At 37.3% G+C, this 19,334-nt stretch overlaps 1 protein-coding gene across 2 annotated transcripts in view; it reads left to right on the top strand.

The window, feature by feature from the left end:
• Nucleotides 1-777: 777 nt before the first annotated feature.
• The window catches only part of mctp1b (multiple C2 domains, transmembrane 1b), a 32,407-nt gene continuing 13,850 nt past the window's right edge, over nucleotides 778-19,334 (top strand). The window contains exons 1-4 of one of the 2 annotated variants that reach the window (XM_054613181.1): nucleotides 778-1,338; nucleotides 17,021-17,147; nucleotides 17,228-17,370; nucleotides 17,528-17,607. In XM_054613181.1, the coding sequence (XP_054469156.1) occupies nucleotides 832-1,338; nucleotides 17,021-17,147; nucleotides 17,228-17,370; nucleotides 17,528-17,607 (857 nt within the window). In that variant the 5' untranslated portion in view covers nucleotides 778-831. Of the gene's footprint in view, nucleotides 1,339-16,890; nucleotides 16,937-17,020; nucleotides 17,148-17,227; nucleotides 17,371-17,527; nucleotides 17,608-19,334 lie in introns of those variants that run through there. The other variant, XM_054613182.1, reaches the window with a different exon arrangement.

Genomic DNA, 19,334 nt, shown 5'->3' with positions numbered 1-19,334 from the left:
AATGTATTGTAATGTAATGTAATGTAATGTAATGTAATGTAATGTACTGTAATGTACTGTAATGTAATGTAATGTAATGTAATGTAATGTAATGTAATGTATGTAATGTAATGTAATGTAATGTAATGTAATGTAATGTAATGTAATATAATGTAATGTAATGTAATGTATTGTAATGTAATGTAATGTAATGTAATGTAATGTAATGTAATGTAATGTATATAATGTAATGTAAATAATGTAATGTAATGTAATGTAGTGTAATGTAATATAATGTACTGTAATGTAGTGTAATGTAATGTAATATAATGTAATGTAATGTAATGTAATGTAATGTAATGTAATGTAATGTAATGTATTGTAATGTAATGTAATGTACTGTAATGTAATGTAATGTAATGTAATATAATGTACTGTAATGTAATGTAATGTAATGTAATGTAATGTAATGTAATGTAATGTAATGTAATAATGTAATGTAATGTATGTATGTAATGTAATGTAATGTAATGTAATGTAATGTAAATGTAATGTAATGTAATGTAATGTAATGTAATGTAATGTAATGTAATGTAATGTAATGTAATGTAATGTAATGTAATGTAATGTTTCTGGTCAGCAGGGGGCAGCATAAGGAGATGTAATTGTGTTTATTATACTGTGTTTATTATAAGGGCGGTGCTGCTGTCCTCCTCCGCCTGGTGCTGGTGCTGGTGCTGGACTCGTCTCCAGAGAGAGGAGGCTGTTTCGGGCTGTTTCGGGCTGTTCTGGTGTTCTGGTGTTCTGGTGTTTTCTCCCCGCTGTGATGCTTCCATAAGTCCGTCTGCAGACATGGAGCCGAGCGACGCGGAGGAGAGTGAGAGCGGCGCGGCGCGGCAGGCGAACACGATGTGGAAACAGTTCCAAGCCCGAGCAAAGCCGCTGCTCAGCCCGGTGCTGGGCTCCAGAGAGCCCGAGGAGAGGAAGGAGAAGGGCGGCTGGGTGTTCAAGAAGATGAAGAGGAAGGAGCACTCCGTCCTGGACCGGGTGATCTCCTCCTCTCAGCCCGACCTGCTCTTCTCCGCTCCGGCGGCGGAGGATGCGGCAGGCGCGGCGGGTGCGGCGGGTGCGGCGGGTGCGGCAGGCGCGGCGGCTCAGCTCTGCGGCAAAGCGGCCGCTGGAGGACCCGGACTCTGCCTGAAGAAGCCCACGGTGGCCTACCTGGTGCAGTCCCACCACAAGAGCTCCTCTCTGGGGTCTGCGTGCCTGGAGAGGCTGGCCGAACCCCCGAGCGGCAGAAGCGGCAGAAGCGGCAGCGACGCGGCGAGAGCTGTCCCTGCGGCGGAGGACGCGCAGCCGGTGAGTCCGGTGCGGTGCGGTGCGGTGCGGTGCGGTGCGGTGCGGTGCGGTGCGGTGCGGTGGTCTGGCCTCATGAGGAGCCTCATTATGATTCATATGTAATGTCAGCTTATAGTGCATGTTAGGGGTTATTATGGGCACGCTTACACAGAAATATACACAAACTAACTATATATACAGAATAATGACAATAATAACATGACAATAACAACATGACAATAATAACATGACAATAACAACATGACAATAACAACATGACAATAACAACATGACAATAATAACATGACAATAATAACATGACAATAATAACATGACAATAATAACATGACAATAATAACATGACAATAATAACATGACAATAATAACATGACAATAACAACATGACAATAACAACATGACAATAACAACATGACAATAATAACATGACAATAATAACATGACAATAATAACATGACAATAATAACATGACAATAACAACATGACAATAATAACATGACAATAATAACATGACAATAACAACATGACAATAATAACATGACAATAATAACATGACAATAACAACATGACAATAATAACATGACAATAATAACATGACAATAATAACATGACAATAATAACATGACAATAACAACATGACAATAATAACATGACAATAATAACATGACAATAATAACATGACAATAATAACATGACAATAACAACCTGTGCAATACATCACACATTACACTGTGCAATACTAGTTAAAGAAGTTAAAATAGTTAAAATAGTTGGGGGGGTTTTTCTGTCTGTAAATATAATATTTCAGTTATTGTTGTTTTTTCTACTGTTTTTTTTTTTATTGCTTATTTATAATACTTGTTTTATTTTATTTTTTATTTTTCATTTTTTATTTTTTCTCTTGTGTGCACTTTACTCTCTGCTGCTGTAAGCCTGCAAATTTCCCCGCTGCGGGACTAATAAAGGAATATCTTATCTTATCTTATCTTATCTTATCTTATCTTAATTAGATAAGATAAGATAAGATAAGATAAGATAAGATAAGATAAGATAATCCTTTATGAGTCCTGCAGCGGGGACAAGTGCACACAAGAGACATAGTAAAAGAAAAACAAGATAAAAATAAAAATGAAATAAAAATAAATACGCAATAAGAAACAGTAGAAAATCAATACAGAAAAAAATATAACCATTTAATTAAAAGTAAAATGTTTCACTTTATGACACAGTAAAATAAATTATGTGAAGCACAGATTTTGCGTCCCAACAGGTGTGATTTATTAAAAATGAAATTAAAATGTATCACAAAAATAAAACAATATTAGATAATAAATTCATTAATAAAAACATGCAAAAAACACACAAATGAAGTAAACTGTATCAAATATATAATGCACATGAGAACTAGTGGATGAACCGTTTTTTATTATCAATAAATCTGAAGCTCAAAAACTGATATAAAACAAAAAAAAAAGCAGCAAAACATGTCAAGTGAGAAGCTGGAACCAGAAAACAAACCCAATAAATGATGAGTCTGCACTGAGTTGAAGTTTTATTAATTCATCCTGTGAAATCTGAATTTAAAATCCATATAAATATAAACAGGTTTCTATTCAGCCTCCTCTGAGGGGAATCCCTGCAGGACTGACGCTCACATGTGACACCAGAGGTCCAGCACATCTCAGCAGAAAAATGAGGTTGCAGGATAGGTTCAGAGAAAATAGATCCATGAGATGCTCAGAGGATGAAGCTCACTGAAGATAACAACATGCTGAGCTGTACAAAATAACTCAGTCCTGCTCTACAAACTGTGTTTAATCTCATGGAAAATAAAGGTTACGCACACTTTTAGGACTTTAACTCACTTTAACTGAAAATACAAAGTAGGTGCAGCAGAAAATGTATTTTATTTTGAAATAACACAGCCTGATATTAAGATTCTAGCATATTTAATGACTCACAGTGCAAACGGAGAGAATGGATGAGCTGGAAACAATTAAAACTAATTGATGATGATTCAGCTCCAGAAACACAAATGTAAGAGCTGAACAAATGGCTGCCATTCATTTATTATTAAAATAAGTAAACTCATTTACTGTTTCAGGGTGTGATACGTCGTAAACACCTTAAAACAAATGTGTTCTGCACGACGGCTCACTGGACCAGAACCAGCTTTTAATGTTATTAGTTGTGCTTTTTGAGTTCCTGTTGTCTAGAATGTATGTGGTGGGAAAGTTCTGTGCTCACAGTTTGTTGGTTGTATAGGGAGTAAAGTGCAGCAGCTCTTTCTTTGGTGCAGTGACTTCCTTCTTGAGTCTTCATGTCACAAATCTATGAACAAGAGGTTTGGACCAGAACGCAGGAAAGGAGGAAGAAGGTGGTGTGAAATGATTTAATGACAAACTAGAAAGATATAGATCTCCGTCAGAGTGTCTTCTGTATTGTGTGATGGAATAGAAACAACCCATAACCATCTAACCCTCCGCGTAGACACCAATGAGCTGCAAGGCGTCGTAGAGTAAACCTCATTCAAACTCAAAAACAAGCGGCGATGTACGCAGACAGTCGGCTCACAGTCGTTGTATAAGACACGTAACCAAACCCTGACAAAAACAAAATCAAACCCTCAAAGGTATCTGCAGGAGCAGCAGCGGCATGTAGGTGATGTACTCAGCTCTGTTTGCTCTGGTAGTTCTGTTAGCGGTTAGCTGTTAAACAAACACACTGTCCCAAACAGTAAAGGTAAGCAAACAGTTCCCTGGTCACATGTGTACGTGTGCGTAAAGTAAGTGAAACAAAACAAACAAAAAAAAGACTTCAATCAATAACAAGAGACAATGTCTTTACAAAAAGTCTGAGCCAGAATGTTACATTAAACCAGTAGAAACGCTGAAATAAACCGTTCGTTAAGAAGACGCTCTGAATCAGGACTTCATTAATGTTCTCTAGTCTCTGATCTCTGATGATGTTACAGTGTAAACAACCAACCTGTGTTTAAACCAACAGGAGAGCTAGTAACGTTAGCAGCACCGCTAACAAACAGAGGTTGAGTTCAGTTACATTATGATGCGTTCAGGCTATGTTCAGTGAAAATGAGTATTGGTTGAAGGTAAATTATAACGTTATCATGATGTGTTCAATGTAATCAGTAAAATGTAGTGTTGGTGCTAAACTAGAACAAATCCAGCAGTTTGAAGGAGATGTTTTCACATTAATATAAAATAAATAGATATTAGAGATGAATTATGATGTTTAACTTCCTAACACTAGCTCTAAACAGATTATAACACATCATTAACACTAATAATGACACATTCAAGTTCCTAATCATTTGTATTTTAATGCAAAAAGAATAGGCGGCAAAAAAGCGTGATCGGGGATCTCTAAAAGTTACATTTGTGCAGTGATCCGATCAGTGACTTTTATGATCCGTTGCTCCCCGAGCCAGCAGACACAATCCCAGGACGTTGATGTGTCATTTATTTTTTATCATTGACATCTGTGAAAAAGGCAGTACGTTAATCAGAGAACTGTAGATCTGATGCTTTGCCAGAAAAGTCTGAAGCCTGCAGGAGAGGCAAAAAATAAACGTTTTAAAAACTGGTTTAAAAATAAACTCCTATTGCACCACTTTTCTTTTAAACACAGCTGGCAAATGTCCGAGTACATTCTTGTTATGTGGAGGTGTAAACGATAAGGTCCTTCAGCGAAAGCGATTTACTGCAGAGAGACGTCGTGTCTAGTGGACCGGAGCTGTGAATCGACTCTGCAGGAACCGAGGAAATGGCTTTTATGTCCTGGAGATCGTGAGATAGAGATTTATTTTTGCCAGCAGACGGATTCTGTCTCTTCCAACAAATGAAGATGCATTCTATAAAGCCCTCGTGTGCAGTACAAATACTGTATTTCTGTGTGCATTCACATGTTTATTCGGAGGGTTTTCTAATACGATATAGTATGCTTTCTTTACCTCTGTGCATCTCTACATGTGCTGACCTGCATGGGTCTCATTTCACACTTTATGGAGACAGACACTGCAGGATTGTTTTTTTTTTTTATTTCTGCATGAAGTTTGCTTTGTGACACACACACACACTTACACATTTATCTCATTCTGCACAACGGCGTGCCTGTGAATGATGTCAACAGGCAGAGAACAGAGAATACGAGATGTGGAAGTCATCAAACAGAGGTTTACTGAGCAAAGGAAAACATATCAAAGCTGATAAAAGCAAATAGCTGTGATAACAGTGAGGGTTTCGACAGTTAGGGTTGCCAGGTTGCTATTGGCAACCATTTTCAGAAATTGGCACAAATTGTCGGTCTTTGCTTGCAGCCAAGAATCTCCAGCCGTGAGTGAGAGCAGATTCAGCAGAATCAAAACGGACTGGAGGTCGACTCTAAGTAAAGAGATGATGGACCAGCTGTCCTGAAAAGTGAAGCCAAAGCTTCCTGTGTTAAAGCTGCATTCTCTCTCCTGTCCACCAGGGGGCGACTCCTCTGGTTGTATAGAAGTCTATGAGAAAATGACTCTACTTCTCTCTTGATTTATTCCCTCAGTAAACATTGTAAACATGAGTTTATGGTCTCAATCTCTAGTTTCAAGTCTTCTTCAATACAGCATGATGTTCATTTAGTAAATGATGCTCCATTTAGAGTCAAACAGACCATAAAGCAGGGGATGCTTTAGGGCATATATATTTGCAGTATTGCCATAAGGTTTCAGTCCTGGTGGATTTAGAATTTCTTTTTGAGTGAAAACAAAGGAATGTGCTCAGAGTGAATCAGTCTGGAGTCTTTGGCATCCTAACATGCTGTTTTTCACAAATGTGTGCATAGTTTATTTTTTTGTGTAGAAAGGAGACAAACTGGAACGCCCCGACCGAGGCACATCCCAACAGGTGTGGTCGCTTCAAAAATGCCCCTTGGCAATAACAGGGAAAAAAATGGATTCAATGCAGACATGGAGCTCTTGCTGATAGAGGTCATTGTAATTGCCTCTTTCTGTTCCTACCACATCTACACACATCAAAACAGGAAGTCAGTGGTAAAGTGGTTAAGCCCTTCTTTTGCTTTTTCTTTTTGGTTTGACTCCTGCACCTGGAGCTTAAAAAATGAGAAATATTTTAACTTTTATGCCTGTCAATCATCAGATAAACGCAATGCAAGAGTGACGTCATTCCAAAGAAAATCTTGTTTAGCGATGATCGAGTCATAAGGTCCACATGGCGCCAACATCTTTCTTCAGAAGTTTAGGTACAGAGCAGACTCTTTTCTAGAACATTTTAGCCTATTTTAGGCTTACCAAACTGCCTCTTTATGACCCTAAAATAGGCCTGGAACCGTGCATCGTCTAACCGTAACTCTCGGACGAGTCGATGATATTCACCGTATTGTTGTCTCCGGGTGTATTGTCTCTAACGCCCACATCCTCCTCCTGGCTCCACGGTTGTCAGATTTAGCCATGACAAGATTCATTCATACAAAGAACAAGGGAAAGCGTCCTCCGACTGTTGCTCATGGTTAAAAAAAAACATTTGTTAACATTAACAAAGAAAAAAGAGGGCAAAATGAAAACACAACTAATGTGGGATATGGTCTGACTATATGTCAACAAATGTTCTCTTATTAAAATCCGCTACATAAAAGTTATTTAACCAACCTAAATCCATAAAGACCATTTCTTTATAAAAATAGATAGTAGCTCAAATAGACAATAGAAGCAAAAGGGGCGACGCTCTATCTTGTCTATCACACAACGGTAGTTAGAGCGGTACAATGTCAAGATATTGTTGTGTATTTCATAAAAACATTAGAAAAAAGTTTTTTACCGTTGAAACAACTTTTGTGCCAGAATAAAGGCGCCATGTTGACAAAGGCCCTAACATGCTATTTTTCAAAAGTGTGTGCATAGTTTCATTATGTTATTTTTGTTTACAATAGAAGTAAAACTACCTTTTTGTTCCAGAAAAGTTGTCACAGATATTTAAATATTCAAATACTTCCATCCTTGGGCCACATTGCTCAAGCTTTGTTTGTACTTGTGCTTGGTGCCGTAGCGTGAACGGAGGCGTTTTATACCCAATGAGCTGTGAGCTGCGTTATTCTCCTAAACAGCAGAGGGCGTACAAGAAAAATGAACAGTGAAGAATCAAAACGACAACCAGTGTATCCGGCAAAACCCCATAAACCAACCAAGAGATTGTAATTATCTGTAAACTCATATCTCATATTCATGGACTACTTTATTACCTTTATACAAACCCTGTAAAGAAAAAAGTCAAGTAGTACCTGTAATATTAAGAAAGAAAGGTTTTTCGTTTCTGTTAAACAAGCCAGAGGAAACTGAGGTTAAATATCCTGTAAGCTATTTTATTTGGCTGCAAAATGTTTTACTCAAATGTAGATTTTTAAGACTTCCTGTTTCTAAAACATCTAAAAACAAATAGTCCTTCTTTGTAAAATCCCTAGACATGTAAATAGTTCTTTTATCAGTTGATTATTTGTGACAGTCACGTGATCGCGCTAAATTATAGCGAATATATACCAACCTTATGTCACCATCGTATCACCTCCTCCTGCAGTGACTAAACAGACATTTTTTAGATAGAAATCTTGAAGAGCCCCTTTAAAGTCTATCTTAGGACACTGGACCTTCAGTGTGTCCGTGTGTCCTTGTGTCCCCAGTCGACGTCTGTCCTGTCGCGTCCTCTCCTCAGTCAGTCAGGCTTACTCCACTGGAGAAGGATTAAAGTCGGGCCAACCAGCAGGCTTCCTCACCTCCTTCCTCACCTCCTTCCTCCCTCCTCCTCCTCCTCACCTCTTCCTCTCATTCTCTCATAACACCGGCTCCTCCACACTCGCTGCTACTTTGCGTTTTTTCTTGGCAATCTGGAATCTCCTCGGAAGTATCCTCGGTTTCCCTCCCACATTTTCTCTCCCCCCTCCTCCCACCTCCTCACCTTGTCTGCCTCCTCCCCCCGTTGGACCTCCTCGACCCTGGATCTGTTTTTAAGAGAAGCCCCGGTGGCAGAGTCCCGTCTGGTGAGACGAGGACTCCTTCGCTGTGCCTCTTGGGATGATTCCTTCTCTCTCGTCGCCACGTGTGGACGGCTGCTGTCGGTGAGAATCATCACGCTGTGTTTGAGCTGATGTCTGGATGATATTTATTCGGCTACATTTAAGTGATTTCCACCACAAAGAAACTCTTAAAGTTCAAGTTTTTGGACTTTTTTTAGTTGTGATTTGTGCTGAAAGTATAAAACGTAACAGGAGTAGTTTGCACAAAGATTACTTCACAAATACGCAGTGTTGGAAGTACATTTAAGTACTGCACAATACTGAGGTAATTGTACTTTCCTGGAGTTCTGCTACATTTACCCATATATACGTTGACTTAAGTTATTTTGCAGATTCAGATTAATAATACAAAATATAATAATTTAGAAATAAAATATGATGTAGTATTAAAGCTGATTTTTTAGCAGCAGGGAGTCTTGATTTTTTATATTATTTGAGCTCTGCGCAGGCACCTCTTATCACCAATATGCTCAATAGAGGGGTATTAATGGTGGTTTTAATCACCCGCTGCAGAGCCCTCCTGTCCTGGACCGTGAACATCTCATTATAGTTTGTAATGTTTCCATATGGGATACTTTCTTTTGCTACTCTGTAAAAGAGCACAAGAACTCGGCACAGAATTTCTCCTCCTTAAGTTTCCTAAAGAAATACAGATGTTTATGAGCTTTCTTAACCAGAATGGAGAAGTTTAATGATCATGTGAAGTTGTTTGTGATGCTGATTCAGGGGTTTGTTTCCTCGCCTCCTTTTTTGCTTTTTCTGAACCGCAGTTTTTACAACTTTATTTAGTAAAACATCAGATACTTTATTAGGTAAAACAGTTTCAGAATGAGCACCATGTTATGATGAAAGCGGATCAATCAAAGTGTGTCGCATCAAACATTTATGTGTCAAACTGGTTTCAGTTTATATTTATATTTTCAGAACATCAGTTAGTGTGAGATGTTATATATGTAATAAACAGGTCAAATCTAACCGGGTCAATACTCACCAACAACTGTGTGTGTGTGTGTGTGTGTGTGTGTGTGTGTGTGTGTGTGTGTGTGTGTGTGTGTGTGTGTGTGTGTGTGTGTGTGTGTGTTGACCCCAGGGCTGTCACCCTCGTACAGATCAATTCTTCACATTAAATATACATTTGACACTTTTTTAACAGACTTATTTTAACATACACTAAACTTGTTTGTTTGTTTATCATATTTTGTAAATTTTCATATTTTCTTTTCTTTAAATTATGTTTTATTCTATTGCATATTGTTTATTGTTGACGCACAAATCACCAAGCCAAATTTCTCATATGTGCAAATGTACATGGCAATTTCTGATTCAGATTTTGATCCAGAAATCAGATTCAAATTTTCTGGTTTTAGAGAAACATAAAAGCTTCTAAATTCACCAGAGGGGTATTTACTGACCTATTTTATAACGTAGAAATAAATGTAAAAATCTCTTCAGCTTGTGTTTAAACTAAGACATTATTTCAGACGTCTAAACAAAGTTGACAACTCATGTCTGGGTTTTAGGACTCATTCCTGCAGCACTTTATTAGAAATAATACTATCAATGAGATTTATATCATGTTATATTAAAATATCAGATCAAAAGTTTGAATTAATTTTGATAAATCAGATCTCAGTCCAGCAAAATAGAATTCCTCTATTTTAGTGATTTACACTTAATAAAAGGTAATCCACAGCTCCCTGTATTTACTCAGGAAGCTAGGTGTGTATTTGATTTTAAGAGCATTTGGAGCAGATTATTTACACTGCATCCAGGTTTAATCTTCAACAATATGTTTGTTTTATACGCTTATTTTACGTTTTTAAGGTTAAATCGTCTGCAAACAAACTACAGCTGTCAGAAAAATGTAAAAAAAAAAGTAGGAAAAAGTAAAATATTTGCCTCTGAGACATAGTAGAAGTAGAAAGAATCATAAAATGGAAATACTCCAAGTACCCAAAGAGGTTGTGAAGTAATTGTGTTTCTCTACTAGACAGCTGGAAGCTTCATTCACAGTATTGATTCCCGCAGTCTGGCTCCAGTATTAATGTTAATGTTTCCTCAAGGTTTAACCATCATGTCATGAAGGACGTAAAGATGATGTACGTTCATCTCTCCTCAGTGGTTTTTATCGACTTTGTCTCCAGCCTCCCTCTTTAATCTTCACTCTGTCTGTAGTTATGGGCAACACAAATATCAGGCTACTGTCCATGGGGGAAATAAATAGATAAAGTAGAGCTGCAAAAATGAGAAGAAAATCTTTCATTCAAGTAAAACATTTGCAGCTTTTCTTTCTCATTATGATGTCCATTTTTAATATTTCGGGGGTCTAGAACTGTAGCTTGGAAAACAAGACATTTGAGGACATTTTTCACTGCGATTAATCAATAAAATGATTGGTATATTAATCGATAATGAAAATAAACGTTAGTTGCAGCCCTTAAATAAAGAAAGCTGATGTCATGTCACTTGATTACCCAGTACAATTGGTGCTTAATATAGGATGACCTCATAAAAGCATGAAGGTTTAACACACTTTGGCATTGGCCGGGAAATTGAGTTGCATTATGGGAAATGTAGGAGCAAGAATAAATGAGCGACACTAAAATACAAGCTGCCTTTAAGTTAGGTCAGTATCTTGCTCATGGGCAAAGTCAACAGTTAATCTCATTTGCAGATTCATCGATACTTTAAAATAATCCTGACGCTGCAGATGTGTGTGTGTCAACACAAATACTCCGTCCTAGAATAAGTGTAGATGATGGGATTGTGTTTGACCTGCTGCTATTCTCAGGTTGGTGCTCCTGATTTACTGCATCAAGAAGGTTAATCCTCCACAAGCAGCTTTTAACTCTGGTTACTATCCACTATTTAAAGTACTTCATGCTTACTGAGTATGAACCGGTATTTCCCCTCAGGTCCTCTTGCACGAGACCGTTAGTTGATCCACAGCGAAGGATTCAAACCTTTGTTGAATCAGATTTATTTTTAGTAAATCTTTAAAACTACAAATGCACAGAGGCCTTTGATTGAGAACAGTTTATAGACATTTAATTATTTTATTCACATTTTTATTGTATTTATTTGGTCAAAATTGAATTAATTCTTATTGTTATTGTTTTTATAATTTTTTTAAATTATATTTGAGTTGTATACTTTTTATTGTATTTTACGTATTTAAGTTGTAAAATTTAAATGTATTTGTATTATTATTGTATTAATCAATAATTTTATTATATTTGAGTTGTATACATTTTATTGTATTTTATTGTATTTAAGTTGTAAAATTTCATTCAGTTTTATTCTCATTTTATTAATTATTTGATTATATTTGAGTTTTATACTTTTAATCCATTTTATTGTTATTTTAAATCTATTTTAAATTTCTATTTTTACTTCTTCTGCTTTTATCATAGGTTTTAATTTTTTTTTTTTACATTTTATCATTTCATTGTCACGTGCATATAGGTCTCAAGTTTTTAAATTTTATTATTATTTTGTACGATTATTTTAAATTTCTCACAAGTTAAAGGAGCAGTTCTTTGTGAAATTATTTTTCGGAGTGAGATAAGAAAATCAATATTAATCATGCCTAGCAGGTAATTAGCCTAGCTTAGCATAACAGCTGGCCCAGTCTGAAGTGAAGAAATACAGCTCTGACGCTCAGTATTTAATTTACCTTGTGTATTCAATCTCACCTCAAACAGAAATGTGAGAGTCATGTCCCTCCAGACTGATGTTGGTCGATGACGAGTCACGCCACAGGAAACCACGAGATGCTGTTGTAACATCTCTGTTTGCATAGATTCAACAAATGAGATACAATCTGTTGATCAAAGAGCGTAAGATGTGTTGGTACATGTGTGTGTTTGAACCAGGCTAGCTGTTTCCCCCTGCTACCAGTCTTTATGTTAAGCTAGGCTAACTGCCTCGAGGTGCTCTTGTTCTCTACTTAACAAACAGACATGAGATTTATGGAAATTTTGATCTTAGACAGAAATGTTAAATCTACATTAAGTAAATTTTTTGGCCATTTTCGGGGCAATTCAACAATCACCTTATAAAGTTGATGTGTTGAACTTTCAAGCAAACAGTTTCTTATTTCAGGATCCAGCAGTTACACAACGACCTGTTGATTCATTAGGAGTCGTTGTGTTTGTGTCACCTGATGAATGTGAGTCAAAAATGACTTTATAGAGACACGAAAGAGACAGAAACAAAAAAAACTGCAAAGACACACAAAAGAACCATAAAGGGACACAAAATGAGTACAAAAAGACATAAAACCACTACAAAGAGTCAAAATGACAACAGAGAGACACATAATGACCGCAATGAGACACAAACCCACTTCAAAGAGACTTTAAATGACCACGAAGAGACACATAATGACAACGAAAAGACACAAAACCACTTCAAAGAGACATAAAATGACAACAAAGAGACTTTTAACGACCACAAAGAGACACAAACCAATAAAAATAGACATAAAACAACCATAAAGAGACACATAATGACAGCAAAAAGACTTCAAATAGACAGAAAATGACCACACAGAGACACACAACCACTTAAAAGAGACTTAGAAGGAGCACAAACACATGAACAACCTCTACAAAGACACTGCCCATTGCCTAATTCTCTCTCTTTTTGCTCCATTTTTGTTCTCCACCACCCCCTGATGTAAATATCTGTCTCTTTAGCTGCTAAATGCTCCACTTTGTTCGATCAGCTGGTCTTTAACTGAGTCTGTTTTCTGTTTGTTGCTGAGCAGGTTGTGAACAGTGGCTTTTAAAAACAGCTGCTGCTGTTGTTACGGTCAATAAAACCAAAATAGAGACGCTGGATTAGTCGGTTTAACAAAGGTTGTCTCTGTAGGGTTTGTTATTGTGATCACACTGGAGGATGAGGGCTTCCCTGCTGACTAAACACACTGGTTTTCTTTTATTTTTCTAAGTAAAAGATAAGTTCTAAGTGTTTCTAAGTTTAGTATGTGATGATTTTAATTAAACAAACAACGGGCGACTGTGGCTCAGTGGAGAGCAGGGTTGTCCTCCAATCAGAGGATCGGCGGTTTGATCCCTGGCTCCGGCAGTCCATGTCGATGTGTCCTTGGGCAAGACACTTAACCCCGAGTTGCTCCCAAAGGCTGTGCCATCGGTGTATGAATGGGTGTGAATGAATGAATGAATAAGATAATCCTTTATTAGTCCCGCAGCGGGGAAATTTGCAATGATTAGTGATGTAAAAGCGCAGTCCATTTACCATTTACAATACACACGACGTTGATTGCAGCAGCTTTAAAGATGCACTGATCAAATTTTCAATATGAGATTGAAACCTTTTAAGTGAAATTTTAGTCTTTTAGTGTTCGTTTTTTGTCACTTTGTAGGTGTTTTTTTTTTTTCTTTGTGGCCTTATTTTTCTATTTGTGGTCATTTTTGTCTCTTATTGGTGGCTTCGTGTCTCTTTGTTGTTGTTTTGTCTCTTTATGGCCATTTTCGGTCTAATTGTGTCTATTTGTGGTTGTTCTCTGACTCCATTTTTGTAATTTTGTAGTTGTTTTGTGTTTCTTTGTGGCCTTATTTTGTCTATTTGTGGTCATTTTGTCCCTTATTGGTGGTTTTGTGACTCTTTTGTTGTCATTTTGTGTCTTTCTGTGGTTGTTTTCTTTCTTTGTGGTCATTTTTGTCTCTTGGTTTTGTGTCTCTTTGTAGTTGTTTTGTCTCTTTATGGCCATTTTCTGTCTAATTTTGCTTTTCATTTTTTTTGCTGTCTGTCTATTTGTGGTCGTTTTGTGACTCCTTTTTGTCATTTTGTGTGTCTTCATTGTTGTTTGGTCTCTTTGTGTCTCTCTGTGGTCATTCTGTCTCTTAACGGTTGTTTTGCGCCTCTTTCTTGTTGTTCAACTCACTTTCCAACAAGAAATGTTAAAGGTCACTTCAGACCGAGGCTCTGACTCAGGGGCCCCGGGGCCTCGGCCACTAACATGAGCTAAAATATCCTGTAAGATAAAATAAACCTTAATTGATCCCCAGAGGGTAAATTAAATTGTTGCAGCAGCACAAAGACAAACATATACAGATAATTAGAGACGGTAGAAATGAATAATAAGATATATACACATTATGTCAGGGATTTCAGTTATGTAAAGTCAACCTGGAGCTCCTCGTTCTCTCAGCCTGTTCTTTATCTCCTTATTTAACGTCATCATGGCTGAACTGGACTTACCCCACTTGTCACATCAGACGACATAACGTTTCACCAGCCGTCCTACTGCAACACAAAAACCTCAGGATGGCCTCACTTATTTTATCACCCTGTTTTTAGTTTCTGCCCAATGGAATTTCCTGCAGCTTGCAAAATGCCAGAGCAGAAAACTTTGAATGTTTTCAGCTTCAGGAAAAAGGAGGAGTTTGTGTTTCATAATGTGTGTAACTCATTTCTGGTCGTCTCAGCCAGCAGGAAGGAGAGGCTGAATGGAGAGAGGCTTTTTAAATGTTTTTTTAGTAGTACTCAGATCCTTTGCTTCAGTGAAAGCACTAATAATGCCCTAAAGCATCCCCTGTTTTATGGTCTGTTTGACTCTAAATGGAGCATAATTTACTAAATGAACATCATGCTGTATTGAAGAAGACTTGAAACTAGAGATTGAGACCATAAACTCATGTTTACAATGTTTACTGAGGGAATAAATCAAGAGAGAAGTAGAGTCATTTTCTCATAGACTTCTATACAACCAGAGGAGTCGCCCCCTGATGGACACTAGAGAGAATGCAGCTTTAAGACAGGAAGCTTTGACTTCACTCTGCAGAACTGGAGGTTGAAGCCAGGGAAATCTGCAAGTTGACCAACATTGTGCAGCATCCTTTAATTTCTTAAAAAAACACTTTAGAACTCAGTAATGTAGAACAAATGGAGAGTTTTCCAGTGAAATCATGTGAAAATCAAACGTTTAGACCTCCTGTGGTGAATATATTCAGTGCATTGACCCAGACATGTTTAAAAAGGATGAAAGTAGTCTCTGGACATCTGCTCTGTGATTCAGTTGAGCCTCTTCTCAAACCCCACAGTCCTATAAGTGTTCATGTATTATCACATTACGGAGGTATTGATCTCTGTAAGTGGATACGTGAGTGTTGGCAGGATGCAGAATCCCCAGCAGAGCAGTCCTCTCACTTTCAGAGTGATGTATGGTGATATTAATGTTTCATATTTATCTGTTGCTTACATACGAGCCCATCAAAGGAGCACAGACACATGTAGAATCACAGTTTATAAACTCTAATATAAAGATTCAATAATTACAGCTGTTGAAAAGAATGAAATAATCCAGACTTCCTATTCAACATTATTGATGTGTCATGTTTCAGCATCACAGAAGCTATTTGTTTTGATCTCTTTGTACATGTCGACACCGAGATTCATCATCTACAGAATAAGAAAAATAGAAAAGAAAAAGCATGTTATTTTTTGAATTTTCTCTTTTGTTGATACATCATAGTGTCAATTAAAAAAAACTATTAATTTGCATAAAAAAAATGTAATCAGGTAAAGTCATTTTAAAATATTACATGATCTCTGGTAATGGATATATGAATTTGAGATGAAGAAACTCTTAATTGTATTTAATAAATTGTTACTTTTTCTCTACAAAATATGTTATCATCATTATTTTTTGGTAATAGTTTTAATAATAATACGATATAATGCAGTATAATTGAATACAACATAATTCTAACAATAAAAATGTTTCAAGAAATAGTCGTAGTATACATTTATATTTACAAAAAGTCATTTTTCTTCTTTTGTTTTAAACATTTTGCAGCGTTGTGCTGAAGAGGCACTTACTTATAAAACCATAATCAAAGGGAGCGTCTCTTTGGGTCCATTTGTGTCATTTTTTGTCTCTTTCTAGTTGTTAATAGCAATAATTATTATTTTCCATGACAAAATCGAGTAATCATAAAAAACACAGATGCTTTATTAATACAATAATAGGATGTCTGTTATCAGTGGAGATGATCTTTCATCAGAATGGGTGCGTTTAAAGAGTTTGCATTATTGATTTGCTGTAAAGAAGTTACTCAAAGTTTCTGCAGGAATCCTTTTGTCTCTTTTAGTTGTTTTGCTTTCGTTTTTTGAGGGTTTGATTGACTTTCAATGGTTGAAGTTATAAAGAATTTAAGAGAACTTTTGTAAATGCGTCCCTGTACAGTTGATGTCAGGGAGCTGCAGAAGTTCAGCCTGTTGCAAAACGTCCAAACCCTCTTTCTAAATGTGAGGAAAAGTGTCCGCAGAGACTCTTTGCATCATGTGACGCTGCAGTGAAAGTGAGAATTAGAATTATACGGCAATGAAAAACACACAAAGCAGCTCAACGACACTGATCGGATGGGCGGAAGCTACTCTTATGTAATTTCCTGTTAGTGGTCGTTGGATGAGTTACTGAGATGATTTAGACACTTTGTGCAGAAACGAGTGAGGAAGTGAGAGCAGCAGCATTCATATTTACCTCTGACAGGTTGGTGAGTTTATCTTCAGTCTGAGGGTTGTTTTGGTGATTATTGTGCATGTTTGTGATGAATGCATTGATTTCTCCGGACAGAGCATGGCGGTCCCGTCCTCCTCGGGGGCCCCGTCCTCCTCGGACCGAGCCCTCCCCAGCTCAGGGATGTACAAGCTGGAGATCGAGCTGAAGAGAGGAAACAATCTGGCCGTCAGAGACAGAGGAGGTAAAGTACTAATGTCTCTTTATCTCTTTCGTTGTTTTTGTGTTTTATCTGTAAAAAAAACACACTCTTTTTTTTTTCAGGCAGCAGTGATCCGTACGTGAAGTTCAAGCTCGCTGGTAAAGAAGTGTTCAGAAGCAAAACCATCCACAAGAACCTCAACCCAGTGTGGGAAGAGAAGACCACTCTGATAATGGACTGTCTGAGCGACCCTCTGTATGTGAAGGTAAAGACACACACACACACACACACACACACACACACACACACACACACACACACACACACACACACACACACACACACACACACACACACACACACACACACACTCCATATGAATTATGAATTATGAATGAGATGTGTTCGATGCTCCTCTGCAGGTGTTCGACTACGACTTCGGCCTTCAGGATGACTTCATGGGTTCAGCGTATCTTTACCTGGAGTCTCTGGAGCAGCAGAGGTTTGACAAATTTCATTTTACAAACAAAACAAAACTCTTTTTCAGTTCCATTACTGTTTCTGATCCACGGCAGGATACAAAAACAAATTTATTTTATATTGAAAATAGATCAAATTACTACTAGTATTGTGTAGAGCTGCACAAAATAGTTCAAAGCTTCATTCATAACCTTGATATTTGATTTTTATGTTAGTTTGCATGTCTTTTTATTCTGTTTAAAGACATTATTTCTGTACTTTGTCAGATAAACATCAGGCTACACTTATATTAACAATAATATTCTATTCGTAGAATTAGTTTCCAATGGTGGCTGTTTAGGATTGTTTGACTCGTGTGATCTAAACATTTCCAATAACAATAACTCATCTCAAGTCATAAATGGAGGATTTTATTTTGGGATTTCTTTTTGTTAGTTTTAGGGCGATAACGTCTCAAAATCTGACAACAGACATACAAAGAATAATTTAAATGTAAAAGTATTTTGAAGCTTATTCATTCATTCATCAGAATAAGTGGAGATATAAAAGTCTAAAATCAAGAAATACGTCTTACAAATATGAGGTTGAAGGTTTCAAGTAGTTTAACATCAGCAGACTGTAAACTTTAAGTGATTCTAACATATTGATCCAGAGAAACAGACACTGAACGTTTGAGATCATAAAACCCTTTGGAAGGTTTCATTAATGTGTCAAATTAGGAGGATGACGAGGTTCACGTTAACTTAATCGTTTCCACATCTCGGTGCCTGAGATCTGATCTGGAGAGAAACCTGCAGCTCGTTCACGCTCACAGTGAGTCGTCTGAAGTGTGGTCACAGTTTGCGAAACAGAAAGCTAGCACCTTGAGTTTCCTCTGAGAGCAAACAGGACACCCCGTCGTCATGACGATGACAGACAAACAGGATGGAGGATGGAGGGACGAGAGAGAGAGAGAGAGGGAAAATATTCTAAATAATTAAGAATTAAGAATGTTGAAAGTGAGAAGTCTGGACTTTTACAGCTGAACTTAAAATCTTTGATACAGAGAGAGAAAAATACAAAGAAGAATTCCACGTAACGGTACAGGAATAATTATTCTACTTATCTCATTTTTATGATTATTTCAGTTTACTCTGCACAAACGACATCTTTCTGTCTGTTTCTCTTCCTTTTTTATAAAATTTTTTGTATTTATTTAACCTTTATTTTGCAGGAAAGTCCAATTGAGTTTTAAAAAACATCTTGACAAAAGAGTTTTGTTTTTTAATTCTGAATTGAGGATGTTGGATTTTGCACAGATTTTAATTTGGGTTGTGTAAATAAAACTGACTTGATTTGACACTAGTAAAACTAGTACTTAAAGCAGACTCTAGAAACAAACCAGACCGTTCAGATCGATGTCAGTGGAGGATTTAACAGCCTCACCTCATGGTCTGGTGGTCTGTTTGGTAGTGAGTCAAGCCTTCATCACATGGTCTCCCTCAGCAGATGGAGCCGCCCTGTTGTCATGACTCATCATTTTTATTTATCAGCTGCTCCTGGAAAAGAGGTGAAAAGCCTTCAGCTCTACCAGCTGTCACTGAACATCACACTGATCACAGAGCATTGATCACAGAGCATTGATCACAGAGCATTGATCACAGAGCCTCCTCTTCATCAGCCTCTGTCACCTTCTCTGGATATCGATCGTTTTCTCTCATTACACAAAAAAAAACAACTCTTCATGTTGATCTCCTCATAAACTGTGTT

This window comes from Anoplopoma fimbria, chromosome 14 (assembly GCF_027596085.1).
Source record: "Anoplopoma fimbria isolate UVic2021 breed Golden Eagle Sablefish chromosome 14, Afim_UVic_2022, whole genome shotgun sequence".
In the NCBI taxonomy this organism is placed as follows: domain Eukaryota; kingdom Metazoa; phylum Chordata; class Actinopteri; order Perciformes; family Anoplopomatidae; genus Anoplopoma; species Anoplopoma fimbria.
This window is presented reverse-complemented; position numbering and strand designations above follow the sequence as displayed.